Source organism: Pseudopipra pipra, chromosome 10, assembly GCF_036250125.1.
Source record: "Pseudopipra pipra isolate bDixPip1 chromosome 10, bDixPip1.hap1, whole genome shotgun sequence".
In the NCBI taxonomy this organism is placed as follows: domain Eukaryota; kingdom Metazoa; phylum Chordata; class Aves; order Passeriformes; family Pipridae; genus Pseudopipra; species Pseudopipra pipra.
Genome location: NC_087558.1, coordinates 18096074 through 18121851, shown reverse-complemented (window position 1 = coordinate 18121851; position 25778 = coordinate 18096074). Strand labels below are relative to the sequence as shown.

Genomic DNA, 25778 nt, shown 5'->3' with positions numbered 1-25778 from the left:
ACTGCAGGGAGCTTGTGGTCTCAGCTCCAAAATTTGTTTGTTTTTTAATAAATAAGTGAAACAAGATCCAGGGATAGTGGTTTAAGTAGGAAGGAAGACCTATCCAGGTTTTGAACGTCTGATTAGGAAAAGAGCAAGAGGTACAAGCAGAGCACTTCAAAAAGAGACACCCAGATATCTGAATCAAGAACAGAAAATATCTTTGCATTAGATGCACCCAAGACATCTCACTAAAAAAAAAAAAAAAAGCCTGAGAAAGAAGTTCAGTTACTACATACAGCACTGAAATGTTCACTTCTGTTTCACTAAGCAGGAAAACATGAGTTTAACTGATGGTATCTGTTGAATGCTTCAGTTTGTGAAAAAGAAGTTTCAAAACACATGCAGAGTTCATTCAGATACTGAAATCTTTTTTAAGTTAAAAACCATAAGAATTTATATTCAGGCTGCAAGATAGTCTCTACTTCATTCAATGAGTCTTTCCAGTGCACAAAACCTGTCAAAACTTGAGGTTAATAATAAAAAAACAACTCTGGAGTCACCACTGTTTGAAAAATCATGTTATCTGCCCAGCAACTTGCACAGCATTTTGTCCCAAAATTCCCTAAAAGGTGAAATAACTGGGCTCTCAACTTTTTCTTCCAAAAGTTGGTTTCTGAAAATTATTAAAATTACTAAAGATTATTTTAGCAAGTATTTCTGTTTCAGAAATTACAGATCTTTTTCTTATAACTTTGGAAATTGATATGGTCTGAAAATCTAGCATGCTTAATGACCTGCCATTGCATCAGCAGGACACAGTATTAGAACCTACATTCATTTAGGTTATATTAATCCCTGTCCTTTGAAATTATCACTGGTAGAGTTAAAAGAAGAGAAAGATCTACAAAAAACATGGCTTAACTTCAACATTTACATTGAAAATTACTACTTTGGAAAACATTTATGTTGGCAGGAGTATCATGGTTTTGACTACAGTTTAAAACACACGGGGGTTTATCAGAAATCTGAAGTAAGTGCACAACCCTTTCCATCCCTGCACAGCTCCAGTGTGATACCAATATTTACAGACTGTACCAGGTTCTGTTCCAAGTTCAAGAGCAGAGAGAAGGGGTTGTGCTCACATCACTGTCACAGCCCTACTGGAACCCCAGTGACACTTCTCCCTGCCTGAGCACTCTCACATCACACCCTGTCTCTGCCAGGACTTTTAGGACTGATTGCTGAGTTGGCAAACAGCTACATTACCAACTGCATATTTTAACTAAAGTTTTTTTCACTTTAATGTTTTCGATAGAATAGAGCCCCAGACAAAATTATTTTGACTTTAGCAGCAGAAAACAGTGAGCTCTAAACTTTTGGGATTGGAAGCTATTTTAAAATTTGAGATTAGCCTTGAAATTTAAACCTGGGTCCAGACATGGTCTCAAATGCCTCTCAAACTTGAGTAGCATCTATATTTGGGTAGAGATTTATCTCCTTTGACAAACTAAAATTAGCTTTTTGTGAGATTTACTTTAAAATTTTTAGATTAATTAGATAATAATACAAGTCTTTAGGCATCATCTTCCTGAGTGGATATGCACCTAGTAGATACACTAGAGCAGAACTGACAGAGCTCTCAGTCTTTGAGGTGGAGAAAACTGAAGCTCAAACAGTAACTGTGTTCTCAAAAATATCTTCTTCAGAGGCCTTCAGAATCATCCTGCAGTTGATTAGTATCTAAATAATTAGATTTTTGGTCATGTCTGTTTTGAAAGCTCTAAGGGAAGTAGCCTCAGGGCAGAAGTCCTTTGTAGGTATGTGCCATGACCTTATCACCCATACAAGGAGTTACAGGAAGGGCATGGCTGACTTTCACCTAATCAATTAGAAATCCATTAATAGGCCATGTCTGCAAGATCCTCAGCACCCTCAGCTTAGCAGTGCACAGGAAACACACAAAGACCTAGATTTGGCAACTCAGATGTTCCGTGGATATGAAGCAGTACAGTTCTAAAGAGGTAAACAGACCTGATTGTTTTATAATAACTAAGGCATAAAATATATTTATTCGCTCTCTATATCATCCATATTACTGGAAAATATGTACTTCCTTCTGAATGATTTTGGGAAAGTTAAAGTAGTAATTGTCAGCCTCACTGATATGGATATTAGCCCCAAGGGCTAATCTGACACCTATAATTAAATGATGCAATAACTATTCAATTATTTTAGAATAGAACACCTATAAATAAAAAAAAACAAAGGCAGGATATAATTTTTTGCAAAACACACGCAGGAATGTTAAGGCACAGCCTTTGCACTTATACAGCAAAATACAGTATATGCAATTGATAAAATCACCATATTTTATTAGAAAACAAAGGAGAAATTAGGAATAAGTAAATGAAACACAGTGGACTGCAACAATCAAACTCTATAGAAAAGTTTTGAGACCACATCTGAAACAATCCAAAATATTCCTTAGGACAAATCCCTTGCTGGTGGAGTTAGCACAGAATCACCAGCTGAGGATACGATCCAGAAGGAGAAATTGAGTGATGAAAGCCTTAAAGGCCACGTACAAAATGTGTGCTCCACTACCAGGTATTAGAAAATATTATCACCAAAATAAAGACCATTAAACTGAGAAAAAGCTTATTCCATTTAAAAGAAACTTTATGTCTGTTAACATGGTTGGTATTTTAGGACGTAGGACCTACCATAGGCACAATAAAATTCTCATATGTTTTAATTCATTTACGGATGCCTGCGTTTAATATGCTTTGTGACCATGTCTGCAATTAATATGATTCATGAGAAAAGAACATGTGCAATATTTTTTGGGTACAGTGATACATTTTTTTCCCCTCCCGTGAATGAAAGATTTAATGAAACAACTCAAGGAAAATGGTTGGCAGTTAACATATTAAGTTGAAGTGACAGAATCATGAGTAAACTTTAGCACAGTTAATGATATCCTCTTATCTGACCCTGACACATTTGCAGCATGTAATTTACAGAAGCTCTGTCCAGGGAATCTTGACAAATGCTCCTAACGATGTCAGGGCAATGTTCCATTCTAATGTAAAACAGATGTGGGTCAGATACCCTCATTCATCACTAACACTGAAAATTTCAAACTCCTCCCGAGATGAATGGCATTACCTGCTGTTAACTCTTTTCACTGTAGAGAAATCTCTCAAAAAACAAAATATTGCACAAGAAAGAGTACAAACAGGATTGTTATAATGCATTATAAAGAGAGATTTTAGAGGATTAATTAAAATTAATTAGGGACATGGATGTATACCTGTAGGATCCTAGAATGATGTTGCTGATTCATTTTATATATATGAATATTTCTGCTGAATATAAGAAACCTGACAGAAAGCATTTTTGTGTCAAATGGCAAGTGTTGGCAACCACATCCTTGGTTGATGAAAAGAGGAGCAAATGCACTGATTTTGAACATTGATGATCTGACCTTCTGTATCCTCATATCAAATGAGACCTCATACTGATTTCACACCACCAGATATCACCTACACTGAAATTAGAGAAGTTGCACTGGTGTATATTTAGGATAATTAAGAGGATAACTTGCTCTTTCATGAATTATATTTTTATCTACACAAGATTACCGATGTTCACAACGTTATCACATGAAACTCATGTCTTTTTTTAGGTGCTAGATCATAGAGACATGGAACCTGATAACATTACCAAATAATTGTAAGATCAGTTAATTCTTGAGCTTCTGGTTGTATGAAAAGCATCCAAAGATGATTCAAAAGACAAAAGAAAGATCAGAGATGAACATATAATTTATATGAATAATCTATATGAATATATAAGTATATATATAAAATTAAATATTTCACAACTTTTTCAGACAGTCTCAGATTGTAGGCTCATGAATTTAAATGCTCAACTCTGGAAATATTACTTAAAACAATCCATAACAAGCCTAAATTTGAGATTGGATTGCTCTCTGTCTGTGAACTCTCCTTCTCCCACCTTCTATCAAACCTGAAACACAAAAGAAGGATTCTGGACATTACGAACACCAGCCCAGCTCTTACACACCTTCCATCCACAACTACATGGATTTGTCTGAAAGCCAAACGAACTAAAAGAGAGAAGTCAATGTGGACATTCAAAAATGTGCAATCACCTGTTTATTGTTGCTGCTATATTAATATATTTAATAATACATTATGTTATTTTTAAATGTATATTTTCAATATTTTATATATTAGAATACTTACAAAACAAATAAAAATGTTATTTTGCATGATAACAGTTACAAAACTGTTGAATATCATCTATTTGTACTCACAGAAACAAAAATAATCAACCCCATTGGCTGGGCTTTTGTTTTTTAATTAAAAAAAAAAAAAAAACAACAAACTCGTGTTCATGAAAATTATATCATGTGAATTTACTTTCTTCCTCACAAAGAAATCCCTGACCTGTCTCATGTTCTTGGGTCATTAAGCAAAGAGCTCTCAAAGCCAAGTGCATTGTGACAAAGATCATGAGTTTCTCACTGCTGTGGGACTTGAATCCAAGTGAAATGTTTCTGTGGGCAACCAGTGCAGCAGTAATCCAACAAAAGGTATAGGAAAAATTAATAGTTGCTTTTTTCCCTCCTTCTCATCCCTCTTAACGAGGTAATGAAGGTTTTTAGCCCCTGGTTCACGTGTCTCCCTTAAAAACAGAGTTAACAAGACAATATGAACATATCTAACTGATTCGACAGCTGCCATCAGTTCCATACTTCAGGTTAATGAAAACCAAGTGCTCTCAAAGACTTAAGGGAAGCCCATTGCCTAAGATCTATCTCACCAAAAGGAGTTGCAGGGTAATTCTTAAACTCAGGCAGTGAAATGTTTTGACAGTAGAAGAAAGAAAACTTGAAAGAGCTTGCATCTTTACTACTGTTCATGGAAAATTTTGGAATTTTCTTATTAAGATTATTCCTGAGCACCAGGTAATGGCACAGGAACTGTAAACTTTGTTAAAGCCTGTTATGATCTTCTACACAGCCCCTTCAACATTCAATCCATTTCCCAGTTTAAAACTGCAGCCTTTAAAGCTACTGGTTTGATTCAATTATAGTGGGAGAAGGCACAGAAGAGGAAAAAGTAGATATGAGAAGTTTTTCTACAGGGCAAGGAGGAAAAAAAAATATGCCTAGCAGGAGACAGGTAGCACACACTTCTTTTTCCAGTAAAACCTTAACACTGCAGTACTGTTTAAGCCTGGGTAACCTACAGGTTAAATGTCCTACAGGTTAAACACAGAAAGCACACGACCTCATGGGCAGGAACCTGAGCAGAGTATTGTTGCTCCACCTGAATCCACAGCAGCCCAAAACAGCTACAGCACTCTCCAAACCAGCAAACTGCCTGATCTCCTGGTGTAGGGCAAACTCTGCTGCTTCCACACTAATAAAAAGCACATGACAAGGTCAGGGGATGCCCGTGTACACCGGAAAAGCCTTTTCCCTTATCTTAAATGAAGCAGTTCAAAATATTGATATCCTGTCTTAAAAACAGTCTGCTGTTTGCTGTGACCATACACCTGCAGGTGCGAGACAAGTGTTCCTGCAGCCGGATCGAGGAGCCAGCAGTGGCCCCTGACACTGGGATCAGAAAGGGACAAGCCAACTCAGAAGCACGCCCAGGTGCTGTACTCATATATTAATGCATAGATATGCTACCCACTCGAAATTCTGAGTGAACAAACATTTGCTAAAAGAAAGTGCACTGAGCAACTGAAACCTAATTTGAAAAGGAAATACAATATTCCCATAAACGCATGCACGAGAGGCAAGAAGCTGCATAATAGGCATAGAAAACATAAAAATAAGCAATTTACATATATTACACACTAATAATCTCTGTTCTGATGCTATTTTTAAAGAACTCTGGCTGAGATGGCATGCTTGCAGTTGAGTTGCTTTTTCATGAAATACAAACAGGGACACTCCAGGCTATCAGCTCCCCAGGACATTAATCCCTGCCTTTTTCCTGCAAAAGTCAACACTTCATAGGTCTGCAAGACAGAGATTCTCTCACTGCATCCAGGTAACAATGAATAAACCAGATGAACAAGGAGAATAATTAGTCATCTGGAAGATACCTGCAGATCTTGTCTTGATGTTAAAAAATGCCAAAAATTAAGAAGGTGGAACTCTTTTTGTTCTCTTATTTTTTTTTTTAAACGAGAGCAACAACATTTTAATACCCAGCTTGCAAGACAAGTATGTTATATGTAGGATTATGCTTCCTAAAACTGACCAAGACATACCATGCCCTCTAACCTCCAAATTCAAGGCTAACACAATAAAAATAAAATCACAGCACCCTGGCCATCTCTCCCTGTCCTGTGCCTTCACCCAGGGCTTGCCTTAAACAACGTATTTGTCCATCATATTCAAGAACAAAGTTAGAATGGAACATCCCACATGGAAAATAAGGCTTCCCCAGAGTTCTGTGTGTCAGACCTCATTTGCAATAAATTGATGTCAAAGGGGAGAAAGAAGCTTAAGTATACTAAGAATATGATCCTGTGAATCTTAGTATTAAGATTTTGTTCCGCACATTCTAAGGGTGGGGTTTTTTAAATCACAAAAGATTATCTGGGCTTCAGACAAAGCTCCCCTCTTCACCCCCCCCTAAAGTCACCATAAATTCAGCTTTACACACAGTTTGTCCAGAGCATTTGCCAGCAAGAGACACATGGATGGGTGGAAACATTATGTTAATTGCTCACACACCCAGATTTATTGTGGTCAAAAATCCACTGGCTAATAAAAAGACCCTCTTTCTTTCTCATCTAAATTCCATGCACACTGGCAGGGCACTGCAACGTGCCCACTCAGCAGGAAAACTCCTGCTTCTCCTCTTCATGAAACCCCCAACGCAGAGCTGGCTTTCGACTTTCCATCCACTGCTACCTCATCCTCTCAGGCAGCACCCGGGAGGCTGTGGGAAGAGCCCTGAGGAAGGGTGGAGAGGGGATGACCTGTGACACACCCCACAGCCAAGGGATGTTTCACACACTAACATTGCAACCTACGTGACCAACAGCTGAGGTTCCTTTGGTCTTTGAGACTTTCCTGTTTTGCTACAGCCCCACACATGATTTATATGTTTGTGGCTGTATCACTTTATTATATAAACATGAAGTCTGGGTATGCCACTTTATAAAGCTCTACATTTTATACATGTCTCTTAACTCATTGTTTAGGCACCAAAACTGATTTAAAGGAGCTGTTGGTAACACCACATGAATTTAGGGCTTGGATTTTTATTTGTTTGTTTGTTTAATGGGAAGATCTCTATCAGCTGGTGAAGGTAATCGTTCAGTTGCCAAGCTGTTGTTCAAAATCTAAATGGATGCAAGTTATCTCCTCTATGCATTGAGTGGCAAATGCATGATGTGAGCTTCAGAGGGATCAGTGTCTTCCTAAACCTGTTGGTAGAGTTGCTGGACACGGCCAGGAGCTCTAAACACTGGGTTAGAAAAAGATTTCAAAAGTTTAAAGAGGGAAAAAAAAGCCAAAACAACAAAAGTTTCATAGTATAATGACAAGGCTGGGTGTAAGGAAGCACAGAACTGATTAAAGTAATTTAATCTTCTCCAGGATCTCCCCTGATTATATCAAACCTCAAATCAGCAAGACTTTGGGGGGAGGAAACCTGGCCTCACTTTTTTGTCCCATTCTGCCCAGCCATCACAAGATTTCTTTACTGTTGTGCTCTCCTTCTGGGTCACAGACAATAAAAGCTTTGTGAAAGGAAAAATAAAAGATCACATTTTCCATAGCCAGAACCAACATACATTTCAACTGACACTAACAAACACTTTTGATGGATTAACATAGAATCCCAGGTAGATAATTATGTCAAAAATGTAGAAGCCTTGCACACTATGAAATTAGTCGCTAAAAATAAATAAATAAATAAATAAGGTAACTAATATAATGTCATGTATTTTGCTGGAGATTGCATTTAGAAATCAGAATTCTTTCAAAGGAAATCTATCCAAGTCTTGTTGGAAGTACATCCGTTTGTTTTTCTGTTGGTATTTTTTTCCTGAGGTTTCAAGCCATAAAGTTTTGTACCCCACTCTATGCTATAGGAATCTGTGAATCTTAATTACATTTACCGTTACAAAAAAGGGTTTATGAACTTTTGCCTTTGGGCAAAAATGTTTATTTCATTGCCTTTGTTATTCATTCTTTTCAACTCCAGTGCCTTTGAACTTTTCAGCTGCACAGAGTTATCACCGTTGCACAGGAACCAGGAACTGTACTCCCGAGATGCAAACCACAAGTTGAAGAAAACGAAGGAGGCAAAGATATACGAGTCGTTATTTTGGCCACCCTTTGTGCCATTAAAATCTCATTTTCTGCCTATTAGAATGCCCTCTCCCTGCTTAGGCAGTGGTGATAGTCAGTGATTAGTGTGTAATTGAGTATAATTGTCTTTTCACTTTTCATTTGTGTCATTCTGAGCTTCTCTCTGTTTTTCAAACCACTGAGAGGAAAAAAGGGTAAAAAGCAGATAAAGCTGTTAAAACTCTCACTTTCAGCCCTGAAGAGATTTCAGATTGTAATTATAGATTGCATCCTCTTTGTGAATCTTCAGAATTTAGTGGACATCTCTTTCCAAGCACCTGGGCAAAGCTCTAGCTAATAAAATAAACTACCATCTATTTAAACTTTAACTAATAATGTCGGCTTCAGACAGATGACATGTGTAGGAAAATTTAACCAACCTTTTGACACTCAATTATCAAAGCAATTTATTAACATGATTTCCTTAAAAGAGCTCACGCGAATTAGCAAAACAATTATGGTATTCATGCATTTATATGTTGCCAAACAGCAGTAATACTCCTAATTTATGTATTTATAACTTGATTATAACTCATCTCAATGCACACTCATCTCAATGCTCAGTCCTTGGAACTCTCCTCGTACAACTTGCCTGTAATTTTCCTGTACCAGTCGGTAAAATCTTGATGAGGTTATCTTAAAGTGATATTTTATTCATGGAAAAGCTACAAGATCTATCTTCAGGAGAAGAATAGTACATTACAAATGGTTGACAACTGAATGCAAAAGTGAAGTCTGCATGATTCCATTATAAATCAGTTGAAATTAAATATAAACTATGACTCTTGATTCAGCCAGTTGGAGGAAAAAAATTTAAAAAAAAAAAAAAAAAAAAGAAGGAAACTAGCAAACTGAAATCATGTGGCTTATATAAAGAATACATTATGGTTTAAATTTGGCAATTCATTATACTGTGGCCTGAGGGAATAGACTCTTTGGTTCTGGTATACAGCAAATCCTCTGTCTGAAAACACAGGACTGACCTGAGGTGAGAGGCCATTGCCAATGGCAGGGTTCATGGGATTTGAGGGCCCGGACGGAGGCACAAAGCTGTCTGTATAGCTGGAAAATCCATGCCTGGTGCTGGGTAGGCAATAGGCAGAGCTGCTCTCTGGATTCGAAGGGAGGCTGCTTTGGTGTACAGTGCTTGGAGGGAGAGGCTGAGGTCTATGGACGGTACTGCTTGGATCAGACACAGCTAGAAGCAAAAGAAGCGTGTCGATATGTTTCACTCCTTTATTTCTGGCATAATAAGTTCATTATGTGAAGCTCAACAGAATTGCATCAGAACCTGCATCTAAATACTGGTTAAGTAGGAAGGTAAGTCTTTATTATTGCTAGATATTTAACTGGCTTGTAAGATCACACAAAAATTCTTAAGCAGACTGTAAACATCATAACAGACACATGCAGTTTTCAGACCTTGGGGGACACTCTTAGTGGGCACATATTGGTCAGCAATATTTTATATATAGATATATATAAATAAGGGAAAATATTTATTTCCTTAGAAGACTAACAACAGGTTTTCCCCTTCAGGTCACAGCACAGAAATTCTGCCGTGGTTTGTAGCAAGCCTAGCAATGCATGGGAGAAGCCCTGGGCTTAGAAAAATTCCCTTAATTAGAACATCCATCAAAAATTAGCATCCAAATCTCAAGGAGGAAACACAGTAACATATTTTATAAAATCTCACCAGTAAGGTTTTTCTTTAATACTAAAATCTAACATAGTCTAGGTTTGAGGCTCTGTTCCCTCACCCCTCAAATCCGCCAAAGTCGACAGAATTTCTGATAACACAAAGGAAAATTTTTACCATACTGAGACTTGCTATTGTCTGATGTGAAACAAAATGGTCTGAATAGCTGGTTTTTCCACCATCAGATAAATATTCAGAAGTTTCCAGTGCACCACCGTTGAAGGCCTCAAAGAATCTAAAGTGCACCTGCCTCCTTCTGCACCGCTCTGGGCAGCAGAGGAGGCCAATACAGTAGAAGGGCAGGAGTGTGTGTACATGTCTTTACCAAAGCTACACACCTACCACACGGGAGGTGATTATTTCTCTAGCTAGCACTCCTCATGTAGAACCAGCCCTTTCTTGTAGCAAAACAAACATGAGTTCTTACGTGCTTAAAATAAGCAGGCTTGCAAAGTTCTCCCTGAGTCAGACCCTGAATTAGCCGACACATTAGAAAATATTTCTACAATGGATCAACATGGTAAACCCCCCAGTAACACTATTTTAACCAAGTACCTGTTGGCTACTGTACCTTGCGGTATGGAGGTGGGTTGGTAAGAGGGCTCAGAGAGCTGGTACGTCGGCAAAGTCGGCATGGCACTGGGTGGAAATCCTCCAGGGATCAGGTGGTTGAAAGCCATCAGTTGATTGGCTCCTGCCTGTTTCCTCCATCTGGCACGACGGTTACTAAACCAGACCTACGAATGTTTTCAACACAAACATTTGATTTTTGTACATTTAATTCAGCTGTATCAGAAATAATGGCATCATATTTCAAATGCATTCAGTGTCTGAGATGAGAGATACACAAGGTGCATGCCAGACTCAGTGCTTCTAGACAAGAAAGGTGCCCTTGGCACACACTTCCATGGTTCAACAGACAAGACACGGGAATTCTGATCCCTAGTTTCCTCTCCTGAGAAGAAAGCTGACTGCTCTTTCAAGCTTTAGTGCTTTTAATAGCCATCAATCACTATCATTACTGTGCCACATTTAATAAGAAAGGGGAAACATCTCTCCATTTAATCTAAGTGCCAGCCAAAGCTATTTAGTCTGTATCATCTTTAATTTGCTGACAAGTTAGTGGCAGCACTTAATGCACTATTAGAAGGTGCATGTACTTATATATTGGGATGCTATATTGTCCTAATGGCCAACAGAACTTTAAGCTTTTAATTAGAAAAATACAAGCCCCATGTACAAAACACACAAATCCCTCCCAGCAAGTTTTCATGTATTCACATATGTACAAAACATCTCTTAATAAACTTACAACAGTAGGTCAGAACTTCAGCACTAGATTAGCATTTCAGAACCACTTTGAAATCTGTTCCCAGGACAGCATACCAACCAGATGGGGTTTGGATTAGTGCAACATTTTAACTATAAATCTACTTTTCTTCATGCCATTCTCAGTTCGTTTTAAGTTTTCCAAGTCTTGGATGGCTCTTATTCCCTCCAAGAAAGGAAGAGGCAAGACTTGCACACATGAGACTTCACAAATGTAGACGTAATAATAGAGCTGCAAAACACATGGGTTAATTCTGATATTACAGCGATTAAACTGCCATAAGTTGGAAGGGCAATGAGTCACTGCAGGGGTGCCTGGACCAGCCTGCAGGCACATTGCCCTGCTGCAGTTTCAGAGCAACTTCTTGATTACAGAGCTCAGGTCCATGAGTTGGATGACCACAGAAAAGAAAGGTTGTTTAAGATAACAGAAACTATACACATTTGTAAACAAGCAGACAGTTGCTCATAATCCTACACCCTGAAGCAGCTGCAATGATCATCCACGGATACTATCGATTAGATAAGACCTTAACTGAGTGTTAGCACCTTACAGGGTAGCTCTGCACAGCCTGTAAGGCAGCCTGGCCTGAAAGCCACTGAGGCAAGTGAGCTGATGAGCCACATATTGATGTATTTGTAAAAACTGGGGCTCAGATCTGCCACCCTTCCTGCAAGCAGCCCGTGCTGGCTTATGAATCAGCCATCACAGACTGGAATTCTAGGTGTAGCATCATTTACAAACCATGAGTGGGCCCTCACATAAGAGTATAAAAACAGTTTGAACTACACTGTGGGCTTCTCTGCTTTCTGTTTCATAACAGGAGTGGTGGGACTCACTGGGCCATCTGGTTTCTGACGTAGGCCATCTGTCACCACGTAGTTTGTTTTGGCTTCATACTCCTTTCAGAATGAGATGCTCGGCTCATACAGCTGCCTTCTCCTTTGGCCACAACTACTCCTTGATTATACACTCCCACTCTGGTTTAAGATTTAGGACAGAGGGCTAGACTGAGCCTCTGTTCTACCCTACAAATCCCTCTCTTGTTTTTTTACCGTACATACTAACTCCCCTCTGCCTCCACATGAGCCATTTCTGAAAGCAGCTGGCAGGGACAAGTCACCAGGGTGGAGATGTGAAACCTGTGATGAGCAATAGTTGAGGGTGTGTCTAGATTCAGCAATATTTTTTTATTTCTCATCCTATAGACATCTATACCCTTTTTAAGTTTTCTTCTTACCCTTTACTTCCTTCACTGACACGTAAGTCTAAATTTCTTATTTACTCCTCACAGACTGCTTCCACCTGCCTTTGTCCCCCAAAGCACACCAGTCTCACACTCCTGCAGCAATATCTTCTGAAAACAACCATATTGGGAAGGAAAAGAGGACAAGACACGCTGGAGAGCAAGAAAGAGGATTTGCTAAAGAGCCAAAGAACACTTAGGAAGGATAATGGAGGTCAAAGAGTAAGGAGGGAACAGCAAATGCACGTTGTAATTAGCCTACCCAGGTCATTAACTGCAGCTTTTTCCTTAACACTCTCCCTTCTTCAGGTCAAGAAGGTTATCTGATGACCTCTAAACACTTTGAGAACACTGACTGAACTACATTACATGAATGGATTTCACCAAGAAAAATGAAGTAACAAGATTTTGTTTCCTCTACAGATAAGCATTTTCCTTTAAGCTCCAGATCTTTATTAAAATGAGTCAGATCCCAAATGTTAATTCAGTGGAGAGTGATTTGCACTAATGCCAGGTTTTGTGCTTTTAATTACAGGCAGATTTTGGCTCATTTTACAGACTTGCATTTTTTCCAGAACTGCAGCTATGTATTAGACATCCCTGAAAGGGACACACTCAATGGTATCAAAGGTCTGCAGCAACCACACAATGAACATCCTGGTGCACAGCTTTGTTACCACTTGGAGCCCCAGTAATATAAGTGGGACTCTGCAGGGGTGCAGAAACCTGCCTGGGCTGTGCAGAAACCAGGCTACGTGAACTGGGATGTGCTACTTGACTGGCACCCATGTCACATGCCACTGGCACTGTCACAGCTCCAGGCTTGTCGGCTCCAGACACTGTCACTCCACTGCAGAGCAAGTCTTACTGCCACTAATATCACACACGCTCATCACTACAGGATGGCAGAGGCACATAAGAAAATAAAAACAAACAAGAAATCGAATCAAGAACAAGTTACTCAAAATTAAACAACTCAAACCTGAATAACTCAAGTCTAAGTATTTTATTTACATTTTTTGTCAATTTTATGGGAATGACTCAGATCTCAAGCTTTATTCAGAAGCGATGTTAGCATAGCATATTAACACATGCTATGTTAACCAAAATTATTTTTTTAATCATAGTATTTCACTTGGACTACAGCCTTGATTCATTTTCAAGAGTTCAGATTTCTTTTATTTTTTAAATCCTCACATGAAAAATCCTTGTGCACTACTATCACTAATTAAAGAAATCTTGAAAAATTTGCTAATATCAAGCCAAGACTTAAAAATAAATCTAGTCACCACAAGCCAGTGTGTTTGCTTAGAAACATATTGTAAGCACCTGGGGAAATATTTTCTTTTGTTTGTACATTTCCAATGTGATTTAAACACAGTGCCCCCTTATGTGCAGCAGATTTCAGCTTCCACTAACGTGAAGAAATCCTCATCTTGTGACTGGCCTTTTCAAGTCTAGCAGGTCCCCATAGGATGTTTCTGCTCTCCTACAGCCTCCCTTCTGAGAGGGACACAACCATCACCTGGATTCAGGGATGCTCAGTATACAGTGCAGCCCCTGAAGAAGATCACAAGTGTCATTCTGTGAAAAAGTGCCACCCTGCAGTGAACACAACAGAAAACCAACTCTAAACTATCTACAACTACTTCACCTGACAAACTAATGTATTTTGTGTGTTGCCTTCACCAGCAACACTGTGGATCTCAGTGGCAGGCAGACCAATCTTAGGTCTGCATGATCAAATCACCAGGACCACACTGAAATCCCCCATGGAAGCAAAAGCAGTGGCTAAGCAAGCTACTGCAGTTTTGAGACTCAAAACACAGCGGTCTTACACAAGCAGTACTGGGTCTGAAGGAACACAATCTACTCATGCTGGTGCAACCTGCAGGAGCTCTAGATGAGGTGAATATTGCACTTGGTGCTGTGCAAATGCAGACATGGACAGAGAAAACATGACTTGGCTGAGGGATCCAAGCATCCAAAAACCTAAGTCTGCACAGAAGCAAAGTTACATTCATTTAAGTGAGGCTTGGGCTCCGCAGTTTCTATGTCACTTTCAAAGCTGGAATGTAAATAACCCAGATGATCTGGAAACAAAATTGTACCCCAGAGTCTGGCCAAAATTTACATCTCAAAAACAGAACTGGAGAGGATGAAATTTAGAACAAAAGGAAAAAAAAAATAGCCCTTTAAGTACTGGAGGCTCCAGTTTTTCCTAGTGCCTGGAACTAGACTGACCAAAAAAGAAATTCTTCTGTAGTAGAACATAAAAAGAAGCATTTTACGCCAATGTAGAATGGATAAGGTGAACAAATAAGTTTCTCCCATCACTATTTCCTAATATTTAGATCCTGCCTCTTATTATCATTTTTTCCTTTAAGTAGCTTTCAAGTGATCATGCCAACATCTTATTTTGTTGATCTCAACAGGATATTCTTTAAAAGACGCATTTATTCACTTGGGAACACACTAGTGTAATTAGCCTTGACATTTCGACAGTCTGATCATAAACACAGAGTGCTCTATGTGCTTTTAAGGCAAAAAGATCTCTGATTCAACAGGGCAAAACATTCAAGATGTGAATGTTGCAGAATACCCGTGGATATTTTGTTATACACAGTCCTGACCATTGCAAGCGTGAGTGCCAGAAACACACAAAGTCAAAAGACTGATGTATTGTTAACGGCACTTCTAATTTTAGATGGGGAGGGGGGTGTTGGGTTTTTCCCCTTTTGCCACATGATATTTTTCATGGTAACTGCCTCCCCCACCCCGCTGTTCCCCACCTCTCCCTTCCCACAAAATTCACATGTTCAAAATAAAGTCTGACCATGCTGGAAGTGGGAGTCCTTGGCGGGTGTTCCACCAGGGAGAGAACGTGGGCTGTGCCAGAAGCAGCAGGGGTGCCTTGCAAAGAGAGGAGGTTGAAGAAGGAAATCGCTAACAGGAAAACATGGCAGTGTGACTTCTAAAGACCCACAGTGCCCAGTCCTTCAGCCCCTACTGATGCCTCACTTATTTCAGCACCCACAGAGTGGTGTGTGCAGGAACTGTCACCCTCTCACCGGGTGGAGGGCTAACAGCCCATATGCCTGCCTGACCAGGCTGGAAGTTCATTCAAAGAACACAAGAGCAGAGAAAAAAAAAAAAGAAATAAGTTTTTATCTCCCTTTTTCTTTTTTTTTTTTTGCAGTAGAGTGAATGTCCATCATGGCTCACCAAGGTATCAGATGAGCTCCAAGGAGAGCGCTGCCAGAGACCAGCCATAGAGAGAAGAGTAGAGACAGAATTGCTTTTTAGCACAACTAGTTGATAAATCAGCTTCACTACGATGTCTGTACACCCCCAGCCTCACAGGAATAAGGTCCACCGTGTACAGAGGCACGCTGTGTTTCCTCACAGCATCTCAAAGCAGCACCAAAACCTGTTGGGAGCAACCTGCCGTGACCACCAGTGGGAACGTCACAAGGCTGAAGGTTCTCTGCCTGCTGAGAACTGCTCTTTATGATAATAGAAAGTCATGATGCTTGGGACACAGGGAGTTATCAATGCAATGGAAACCAGAGTTCTTTTAAAACATAATGGAGGGGGAGGGGGAAAGAAGGAAAAATGTACCAAACAACACCCCCCCTCAAAAAAAAAAATCCAGAACCCAACACACCACACACACAAAAGAAAAAAAAAAAAAAAAAAGAAAAAAGAAAAAAGAAAAGAAAACAAAAACACAGACCAAAAAGCCAGTAGACTGTGCCAAAGGGAATAGGGACTTCCAACCACCTCCCAGTGCGATCCAATGTACTCAGATCTTATAGGTTCCTTTGAAAAGACTTTGGCTCAGTCCTAGAAAAATACTTCTAAAACATTGCAGCTGAAGAGTTCTGAAAATTATTCAGTAATAAACAAATTGAACTGTGTATTTATAAATTAAAGTGACACTAATTGGAGCCCTCAGGCAGCAGGGACCAGAAAAAGACAATCAAAATCACATCCCTTCTTTTCCTTTATATTTACAAATGTCCTCCTGGGCCTGCATATGAATTTAGTTGGCTAATTTACACATAAAAATTTCCCCTTCATGGAGGAGGGTGGAATCTGCAATTACAGGGTTATCTACTGCAAGGATACGCAAAGCTTTTTCTTTCTTCAGCCCGTATACGATGCAAGAGCATCAGTCTCAAGAAAAGGCACTAGAAATTCTCCACAAACCACATCAGGAATAACCATGAAGATCTGCTGAAAGGTCTTAAATGTTTCTGAATCCATCCTACATTCCCTTGCCCCATCTTCCCATAGGACTGGGCAGTTCAGCATACAAGCTCAAACCATTTCAGAGGAGCTGGGGGCAAGCTAAGATTTTTTTTGGCACAGATCCCTCCTCCCCCATGATTTCTCAGTGAGTGCTTTTCACTGTTTGCTACTGAGAAGAGGCTATTAAAGCTGAGAGATTGGACTTTGGAGATTTCAAGCCCTACTGCTAGCTTAAGAGTCAGAACTTCTTCTCTCACCTTTCCTCCCACTATCCTCCTCCATAAACTATCTCTTTCCCTCCCTCCCTCTTGCTTTCTTACAAAGAAAGCAATATGTAAGCAAAACACTTGAAATTTTTTTTTCAATAATTTTTCTTCTGGCTACTCAAGACTTCTGAGCTCTTGGGACTTATTTGTTGAGGTTATAATAAGGCTTTTACAATAGCTGACAAGCTGAATACAAGTTTGACATGGGAACGTTCAATCCCCTCCTAGCAGCCTGGAGAGATCTGCCTGAATTTTCAGACATGCTCTGTTGATAAACAACATTTTTCTTTTTGGAAGTTTTCAAGCAAATCAATTTAAAACTGGGATCTGGCTAAGAAGAACATTTTCAGGATAGGGCATAGTCATGTTTCAGAATTCTTCCTGACTTGCCCTGCTTTTTCAACATTATTCATGGACAAAAAAAAAAAAAAAAAGGAGTCCAAACAAATTTCTGCCATTGCCTTTTGGGGTTAAACAGGAAGGCCGTGTGCCAGCTGCTTCTCACTGCAGGGTGTCCCACCCCAGAGGATCCATACAGCTGGGGGCACACCTTAAAGTGGGCCAACACACAAGCGTCATGCATCACACTTCTGATAATTTGGGAGGCCTGCCTTCAACCCACAGCCCAAAAGATTTGTCTGGCTGGCCAGCCCCTGTTGGCCAAGGCAGGCTCCTGGCCAGCCACAGGACAAAACTGAACCTTATTTAAAAATCCTTCACCAAAACATTGATGCAAACAGCCCCCACCATCAACGTGAAACAGGCTCCAAGCTGCTGCCAAAGCTTGCCCAGTTCATCCAGGTCCAAAAACAAGCCAGATGTGGGAATTAAAAGGTGGACAGAAAAGATGCTACCCACTTCATTCCTTATGCACTATTTGTTGCAGAAACCATAACCACACTGCTCTGCAGCTCAGAAAGAGCCTTTGATTTTTATCTACACTGGGAAAAAATTCACTTTTAGAACTTGCCTTTAGATTGTCAGTAAAAGTAGGCCACAGACCTTAAGGGCCTACACTGCAACTTAATGATGGTTTTAATGAAGTTTTGAACTGGACAAGTAAAGCCCTGTAAGGTTGCAATTTTTACTCACAATATGTGAATCTTTGACTTCACATTCTGAGTATTACTATGTTTCTTTAACCTTTTAAATGAAGGCTCCTCCTTTGGAGCTCTACTTATCTTTCTGAAATGTATCTGATAAACATACAAGACCAAAGAACTCCCCCCTTCTTTCTGTCTAAAGTGCACCTGCAGCCAGGTGCACAAGAGATTGTCCTGGCTCCACATCACATCGAGGTTCAAACACTGGGGAGAAGGATTCAGCAGTTCTTGAGTGGAAAGGTGCTGCAGGAGGAATTGCAGGGAGCATTTTAACTCTTTATTACACTCAGTGCTGAAATATTTGTAGTGATTCTACTTACACATCTCCTGACTCTTGCAATGTGGAGTTTGTTGCAACGCTTCTTTTGCCGAAAGCCTTTCCTGCCCCCACGATTAGGTACACAAGTAACACTGACAGTGTAAAGTCTGTTTTCAGTTGCTTGATCAGCTTTCAAAAAATTCCCCTTAGGGGCTGACGTGTTCTAAGCTTGATCTCAAACCAGAGGCAACTTTTTTTCCCCACCTCCAAGCAACCAGTTTAGAAACATGCATTTGGTTACCCTTCAACAGTGGGAAAGTGAGAAAATAGATGGTTCAGTGGCTTAAGACTCTTCCTTTCACAGGAGTAATAGACTGCCTCAGGGAACAGAAGGAAAGGGGAAGCACGGGGGAGGCAGGGTAAAGAAAACAAAACATGAGATGTGAGCACTACACAGAGGGACTGAGGGAATAGCAAGGTTGGTCCAGTTGTGATCAACTACAAAACTGGGCCTTACAGCTCCAAAGGGAAAGGGAAAAAATAAAAAAACCTTCTGAGCTCAGTTGAATTCAGGCTGCAAAGAGCCAGCTCTTTTGGATGATGCTTAATTGGGAAGTAGTCAAAGAGATCTTTGTGTTTATATCCATATAAAATTTGGTATCTCTGATCTCTGTCATACTGTTACCAAAAAAGAAGTGTGACTAAGAAAGCTTGAATGCTACTTCAGTATGGCTATCCATCCCTCTCAGTCTCAAGTCTCTTAGGGTTATTTTCTTTTCACAGGTCGTCTTTTATTTCATGCCCATCATACGTGGCTATTTTAAGAGGCTATAGAGAGGTGCTGAATGCTGATAAGGCAAATCCTGTATCCCTTAATCCACTTCTAAATCACTCTGCCAGCCTTCAAGGGTACCAGACAGATGGAGTGCACTAGAAAACTGCCCACAGGCTGGTTACTTCAACCTCAGTTCATCTTTAATCCAGAAAGGTTTTGTTCTGGTATTTTAATCATTGATTGACTGGGAACTTTCTTCCATGCTGGGTTAGGTAAAATACCCATGTCAGAGGTACTGGGGAATTCGTGAGGCTGTAGATCATACGAGTGGTGTGAGACAGGATGCATCTCAAGGGAACCAAGGAAGCCATAAGGAATGTAAAAAGTCACAGGGTTAAAGCCACATTAAGACAGCTGTTATGTTAATGAGAGTTCTGCTTTTCTTCTAGCTGTGGGTCATTGATTTAGAAAAACATGAACAAGGTCTTTTTAATTTTATCATATTTGTCCACTGAAGCTAACATAGACCAAAACATCATATCTTAACTCCCCTCACAAGTTCTGTTAGTAAGATGAATGGGATCTATCTTTATTATGTTTGTGCACAAATTATTCTCGGGGCTTGATTTGGTCTTACCTGGTCCAAGTCTACATACGAAGCTGTTTTGCAAACATTTCACTTAGTAAACATGTTAAGAAAAGAGTCTTGCACTACTGAGTTTGCCTTCCAGACAAATTCATCCACACATCTGATTTTCTCCCACAGTCATAACAAACACTTACAAGAAATGTGGTGTGAAGTCTTCTGCAAAAACATTTAGCAGGTAAAACTGAAAAAGTCTGGACCTTTCAAGGCAGATGCTCAATAATACAGCTGTGCTGCAACAGACATGCTTGTCTTAAAAAGTCAGAGGGATATTTTGTATTTCTTGTTTGAGTTTGCAGTGTCTGAATGCCTCAAGCTGAGTTTCAAAGGTCAAAACATGGTAAAGTTTCGCCAAAGAAACCAAATTCACCTGCATCCTTGGTTAGATCATAAGTCACCACTCATTTCTCTTCCTTTGTTAGATCACAAGCTACAACATTTTGCTTTTCACCCAACCACATATTTGCTTAGTTACACTTGCAATTCAGACTGATATAAAGGGGGTGTAGTTTTCCCACTGACCCTTAGATGTTAAATAGTAAAAGACCAGCAGAAGATTCTGCTTGTGGTATTAAACATTTTACAGGATGTGTTTCTTTGCCATGAAACCAAATAAGTCCTAATCTAAAACTGAACTCCGGGGTGCAGCTTGTTCCAGAGTTATCTGATTGCTATTTTCCCATTTTTAGACAGCTAAAAATCTAGGTTCATGCCTTTTTTTAAGTTTAAATCAACTCCATGTTACTGCTCCAGTACATGAGCTTGTTTTAGACAATCCAGATCTACATGAAGTTGTGAAGATTTAACAGTTATTTGAGGGTTTATTTTCCTTTGAATTAAACTAACAGTGGGGATAAAAGATATTACAAGGTTTAAACCAAGTCAACTACAAAATCTAACCTAAAAATTAACTGTAAATACTACACCAGTAACCTTGCTCACTTCCATGGCTTTGTAGACACATTGTCCTTTAAAAAAAATGTTTTTCTCTCCTCTGTTAATGCCTGAAAGACCCAAACAACAACAGATGAAATCAGTTAAGTAACCATGAGCTGGCACAACAGCTGGCCTGATTACATGCAGAGTGCTGTCAAATGCATAAAACAAACAAACGGGGATATCAGACCTTCTTCTCCACAGACTCAGTGTTATATTCATGGTAGGCATGGAACAATTCCTGGGGAACACACAAGAGTTTTTTTCGAAGCAGTTGTCTCGAACAGTTGTAAAACCACTGTCCATGTACAGATGTAAAAACCCTAAGGCTGTAAACAATGTTGCTTCACATTTTCCTTCTACTCCAGAGTAGGATCATATAAGATTTAGAAGGACTCACACGCTAACAGAAAACTAAATTCCTTTTGTTAGGCAGCTTTCCAGTACATACCTGGACACGAGCCTCTGTGAGTTTGGCTCTTTGTGCAAGTTCTTCCCTCGTATAAATATCAGGGTAATGTGTCCTCTCAAAAGCTCTTTCCAGCTCTTCTAGTTGTTCTGCTGTGAAGGTCGTCCTGCTGCGACGCTGCTTTCTTTTCAAAGGTAAATCTGGTTCAGAATCGATGTCAGAACCTTCATCAGACTGGGGTGCTGGTGCTCAAAAAAGAAAAAAAATAAAATACAAAAATTAACTTTAGTAGAGGAGAAAGAAGAGCAAAAAATTGGAGCAATCAATGACATGCTCTTGTATGGAGGCTGTGTTGGACCAAAGGCCCCTCACATGCCCTGAGCTGGAACTTGAGGAAAGCCAGCAAGAAACAGCCCACATACAGCATGTCCATGACACAGGAAGGCGCTACCAACTCTTGCAATCAGCAGTTTATAGAGAAATCAATACAGAAACTCTTTCTGGATTTCATAGACATGGAAATAGTGAGGTCACACACACACACAGCCAGGCAGCTCCTGGCAGCATTACTTGTTTCCCCTGGCAGTCAAATGAATTCCAGCTATAGCTGAACCCAAGCTATAACTGTGAAGGCTGCAAAGCCTCTTCCAGCACCTGACCCCATTCACTCTCTCCAGCAAATGGTAATGAACTAAGAGTAGACTTTCAAAGCGAGCCTTCACTTGCTGTCCAGGAGACATTCCCTCTTGCCCAAGTCTTCAAGGGAAACCACCTAAAGAGGGCAGACATTCCCCAGCGATGCTGAAACTGCTTATTTAATGGAAATGCAAGCATTGCTGCTACTACTTCAATAATGCCAAAGAAATTATTGATATAGACATTGATTTAATATAATCCTTTTAATGTAATTTATTTGGAAGTAAAAAGTTTCTCAAGCTCCAGCTAAAACCTCCCACCATGTTCATTTCTAGCTATCTTACATTTCCAATTTCACTCAAGCTGTTTGAACTAATTAATACACCTAATCTGTTTACTTAGTCTTGCAGCATGAGAAAGACAAAGTGCTTTTTCAGACAATTCAGCTGAAAAGTTTATTAATTTCTGTATACCAAAAAAACATAAAGGAAAAAAAATGCAGAAAAACAATAACAAACAAACAAACAAAAATATTTCAGCTGAACCAGTGGCTCTTATGTGAAAAGCGTCTTTATTTTCCAGACAGCATCAATATCTTAGACCCAACATACACAGAGCATAAGGAGAAACTTCTGTGGATATCTGCATCAGTATACTGAACAAACACTCAACTCCCAAAGTCTCTTACTTGCATTGAAAGTTTGCCCCAAATAAGACTGGACTAAATGGTTCTCGTTCTTAAGAATATTGTTCTCTAGAACAGAAGAAAATCAGCTCAGACATCCTATCCCAAACAGCTCAAGTTCATTCCTTATTAAACAAACAATCTAGAGTATCCCCAAATGAACATAACATGTTGTCTGAATTAGTGACAAACCCCAAATCTTCTCAATTGGGGTCCCAAGTGACACCTGCCCTCCTCAGCAACTGCCCCAAGTTACAACCCTCCAGGATGGCTTCATGCTGCCATCCAAGAACGAACAGAAACTTAGGGTATCTAAAATATAGTTTCCCAGTGTTATCCTGAGATACAAATCACCTATCTTAAGCAGAGCAGCTATTTCTGCCCACCTAGGCTAGAGGAAGAGAGCACACCAGCCACACTACCGGGGCCACACTGCCTAGCACTGCACTGTGCCCATACCTGATGTGGTGAGATCTGACACAGAGCTCAGAAACGTCCCTTTTGGACACAACTTGTCTGACAAAAGTTGCCTTTGATTGTGTACAAATTGAGTTAAAAAAAAAAAGTCAAATACCGACATGTCAAGAACTCGAAATTCAATACTCTTTCATATTCCATACGTATGTATAGAACTTCTTCAAACATCTGTGTATATGCCTGTAAAAAGCCAGCTTAAACTGTGCAATTTAAAGGGGATATTTATTGCTAAATTTCTGAAGTGAATTCCCTCACCAACTGAATGGGAAGTACCAGAAGATATATCATGATCATTCTTAAAGTGTTTTATAAAGACTTAGCAAAAATCTTGAATGTTTCCTTGCACCCTCATTCTTTTCTGCAATAAGAATACAGAACTGAAACCCCGATTTCATTTCATTTTAGTTTTAGATTTCCATTTCATTAAGTAGTATGTGAAAGGCACAAAGGTAAACCAATAAAAAAAATCCTGTAGTATCTAAGAGTCCAGAACAATATGCCTGATCAATGGCAAGCATTCAGAGAGAAAATAATAAAGTTAAAGTAAGGAGAGAATGTATATCAAATGAAGTGACCTTCATATCTATCTGCTTTCATTGACATTGCCCTTTGGCAGGTTTGGCTGCTCCGTGCAGCTTTATTGAAAACATTGGCTTCCTTCGTCTTATCTTCTCTGTGATATTAAAATCAAACAAGTGTAATCTCAAAGGGTAGTTACATGTCTGTACTACAAACTGCACTGGTTTTATTTCTTAAAAAATATTCTTAAACATTATTAGCTTCAAGGAAGCTTTTATTCTTATTTTTTCCTGTGAAAATATCATTACTAGATTTTTATATAGGTGAGAAGCCAATGAGAATATTGGCTAAACACATAAATTGGATACACCTCAGCCTTTAAAAGAATCAGTACTTAATCTTATATTTGCTCAATAGTCATAGTGCATTGCCCTTTTGCTAAACAGTATCTCACTAATACGTCCACTGACTTCCATGATATACAAAGATATTATTTAGCACAGGTGAAAGTAGTCAGATTTTAGCTGGGTCATTTCTACCTCTATCACCACTACAGACACATAATGCACATAATACTAACCTTTGCAGATGTCCTAATGATCTTAAGTCCCCAACCCCTCAAGCTGTAAATAGGAAAAAGAAGGAGACTCCTCAGTGCCCTGGGAGATTCCCCAACTAGACTTCTTGGGATCACCGAAACATCCCCTACTGCACAGTTCAAAGTGGGAGAGGCAGCCAAAAGCACTACAAGGAGCTGAGCCGTGAAGTTTAATTAAAGAAGGAATTAAAGAATTAAAGAGAAATTATTTGTCCCTTAACCCCTCGTGACCTATCTGGTGGCCTAAGGAAATGCTGCATGCCGATTATCACCACAAAATGCAGAACCCCTGGGCCCAGTGTCGTAGGCATTCAGTCACCTGGAGTTCTGCAACCATCCCTTTTCCAAACACTGTAAATAGACACATCGGGGGCAAAAAACGAACAACAAAATAACACACAAGAGGTCATTCTGTGGGCTGTTCTTCCTCTCAGCAAGACATTTCATTTGAATAATTAAATAACAATAACATGACAACCATTTAAAGCCCATACATTAGCACTGCAGCACAGCGCACCTGACAGAGGCAGGCAGGGAGTTTATCATGGAGAGGTTATCACCCTGCGACCCACTGAGGCACAACTCCTCTGGCACTCCTTCAGGCACTCTGACATTTTTAAAAAAAAAATATTACACAGCCTCTTCCTCTGAGTGTAACTGCCCGGGGTCTGCCCAGGACAAATTCTGTCTAGCCATGGAGATCACTAAAATAATACCAATTTAAAAAACAGCAAAGGGCAGGGAGCGTTCTGGTAGCCGTTTATTTGCTAGCTACCTTCCCCACATCCACCTCCCCATTTCTCTATTTGAGCAAGATCAATCTCACGGGCTCTACCCCTTGTGCCGCAGCTCACTTAAGCCTGCGGCTTGAGCAGCCCCCGCTTTGGGGTTCGCCAGGGTGTTGGTTCTGCGGGCTGTGGGGCTCACTGGGACAGCCCCAGTTGTGGGGCTCGCTGGGTTGGCAGCCGACGTCCGTCTGATCCCCACAGCCTTGCAGGATGAAGCAGGCGAGTGACCTCCCCGTGTTTGCTCGGGTGCAGGCGAGGGGAGTGCAGCGGGGCACCACCCCCACACAAACCCACAGCAAATGACAAATGACACTTTCTCTTTGTGATCTTTGGGATTTTTGTTGACTTATTTGGAGGCTTTTGTTGGGTCCTAAGAAATGGCCTGTGGCTGAGGCCTATTGGGCCGATTTCCACGCTCCATCTGTGGTATCCATCAGCGGGGCCTTTGCCCGCATTCAGGGCTCTGACACCTGCCTGGCAGGATGCGGGAGGCACAAAGGCGGCTGCTGCGGAGGCGGGGGACGGCGGGCCGGGGGGGCCGGGCAGGGCACGCCGGGTGAAGGGGATGCACAGCAGGGGTTAATCCAGGCTCCCCCTCTCCAAACCTCCGCACCTGGAGGTGTCCCTCCAACACTGCCTCTCCCCGCCAGAGGTAAAGGGGCTCACAGAGGTAAAGGGGCTCAAACGCAGCCCTCCTTGTGGGTGAATTAGGGAGGAAAGGGGGGGAGAGTGGGAGAACTGCCCCAGGATGGGGATG

At 40.3% G+C, this 25778-nt stretch overlaps 1 protein-coding gene across 5 annotated transcripts in view; it reads right to left on the bottom strand.

Annotated features, from left to right (window-relative positions):
• The window catches only part of PAX3 (paired box 3), a 76172-nt gene that overhangs the window by 3629 nt on the left and 46765 nt on the right, over window positions 1-25778 (bottom strand). For 3 of the 5 annotated variants that reach the window (XM_064666548.1, XM_064666549.1, XM_064666550.1), the window contains exons 5-7: window positions 21361-21566; window positions 10666-10831; window positions 9379-9593 (exon numbers count right to left, since the gene is read on the bottom strand). In XM_064666548.1, the coding sequence (XP_064522618.1) occupies window positions 9379-9593; window positions 10666-10831; window positions 21361-21566 (587 nt within the window). The remainder of the gene's footprint in view (window positions 1-9378; window positions 9594-10665; window positions 10832-21360; window positions 21567-25778) is intronic. The other 2 variants (XM_064666552.1, XM_064666551.1) reach the window with 1 other exon arrangement.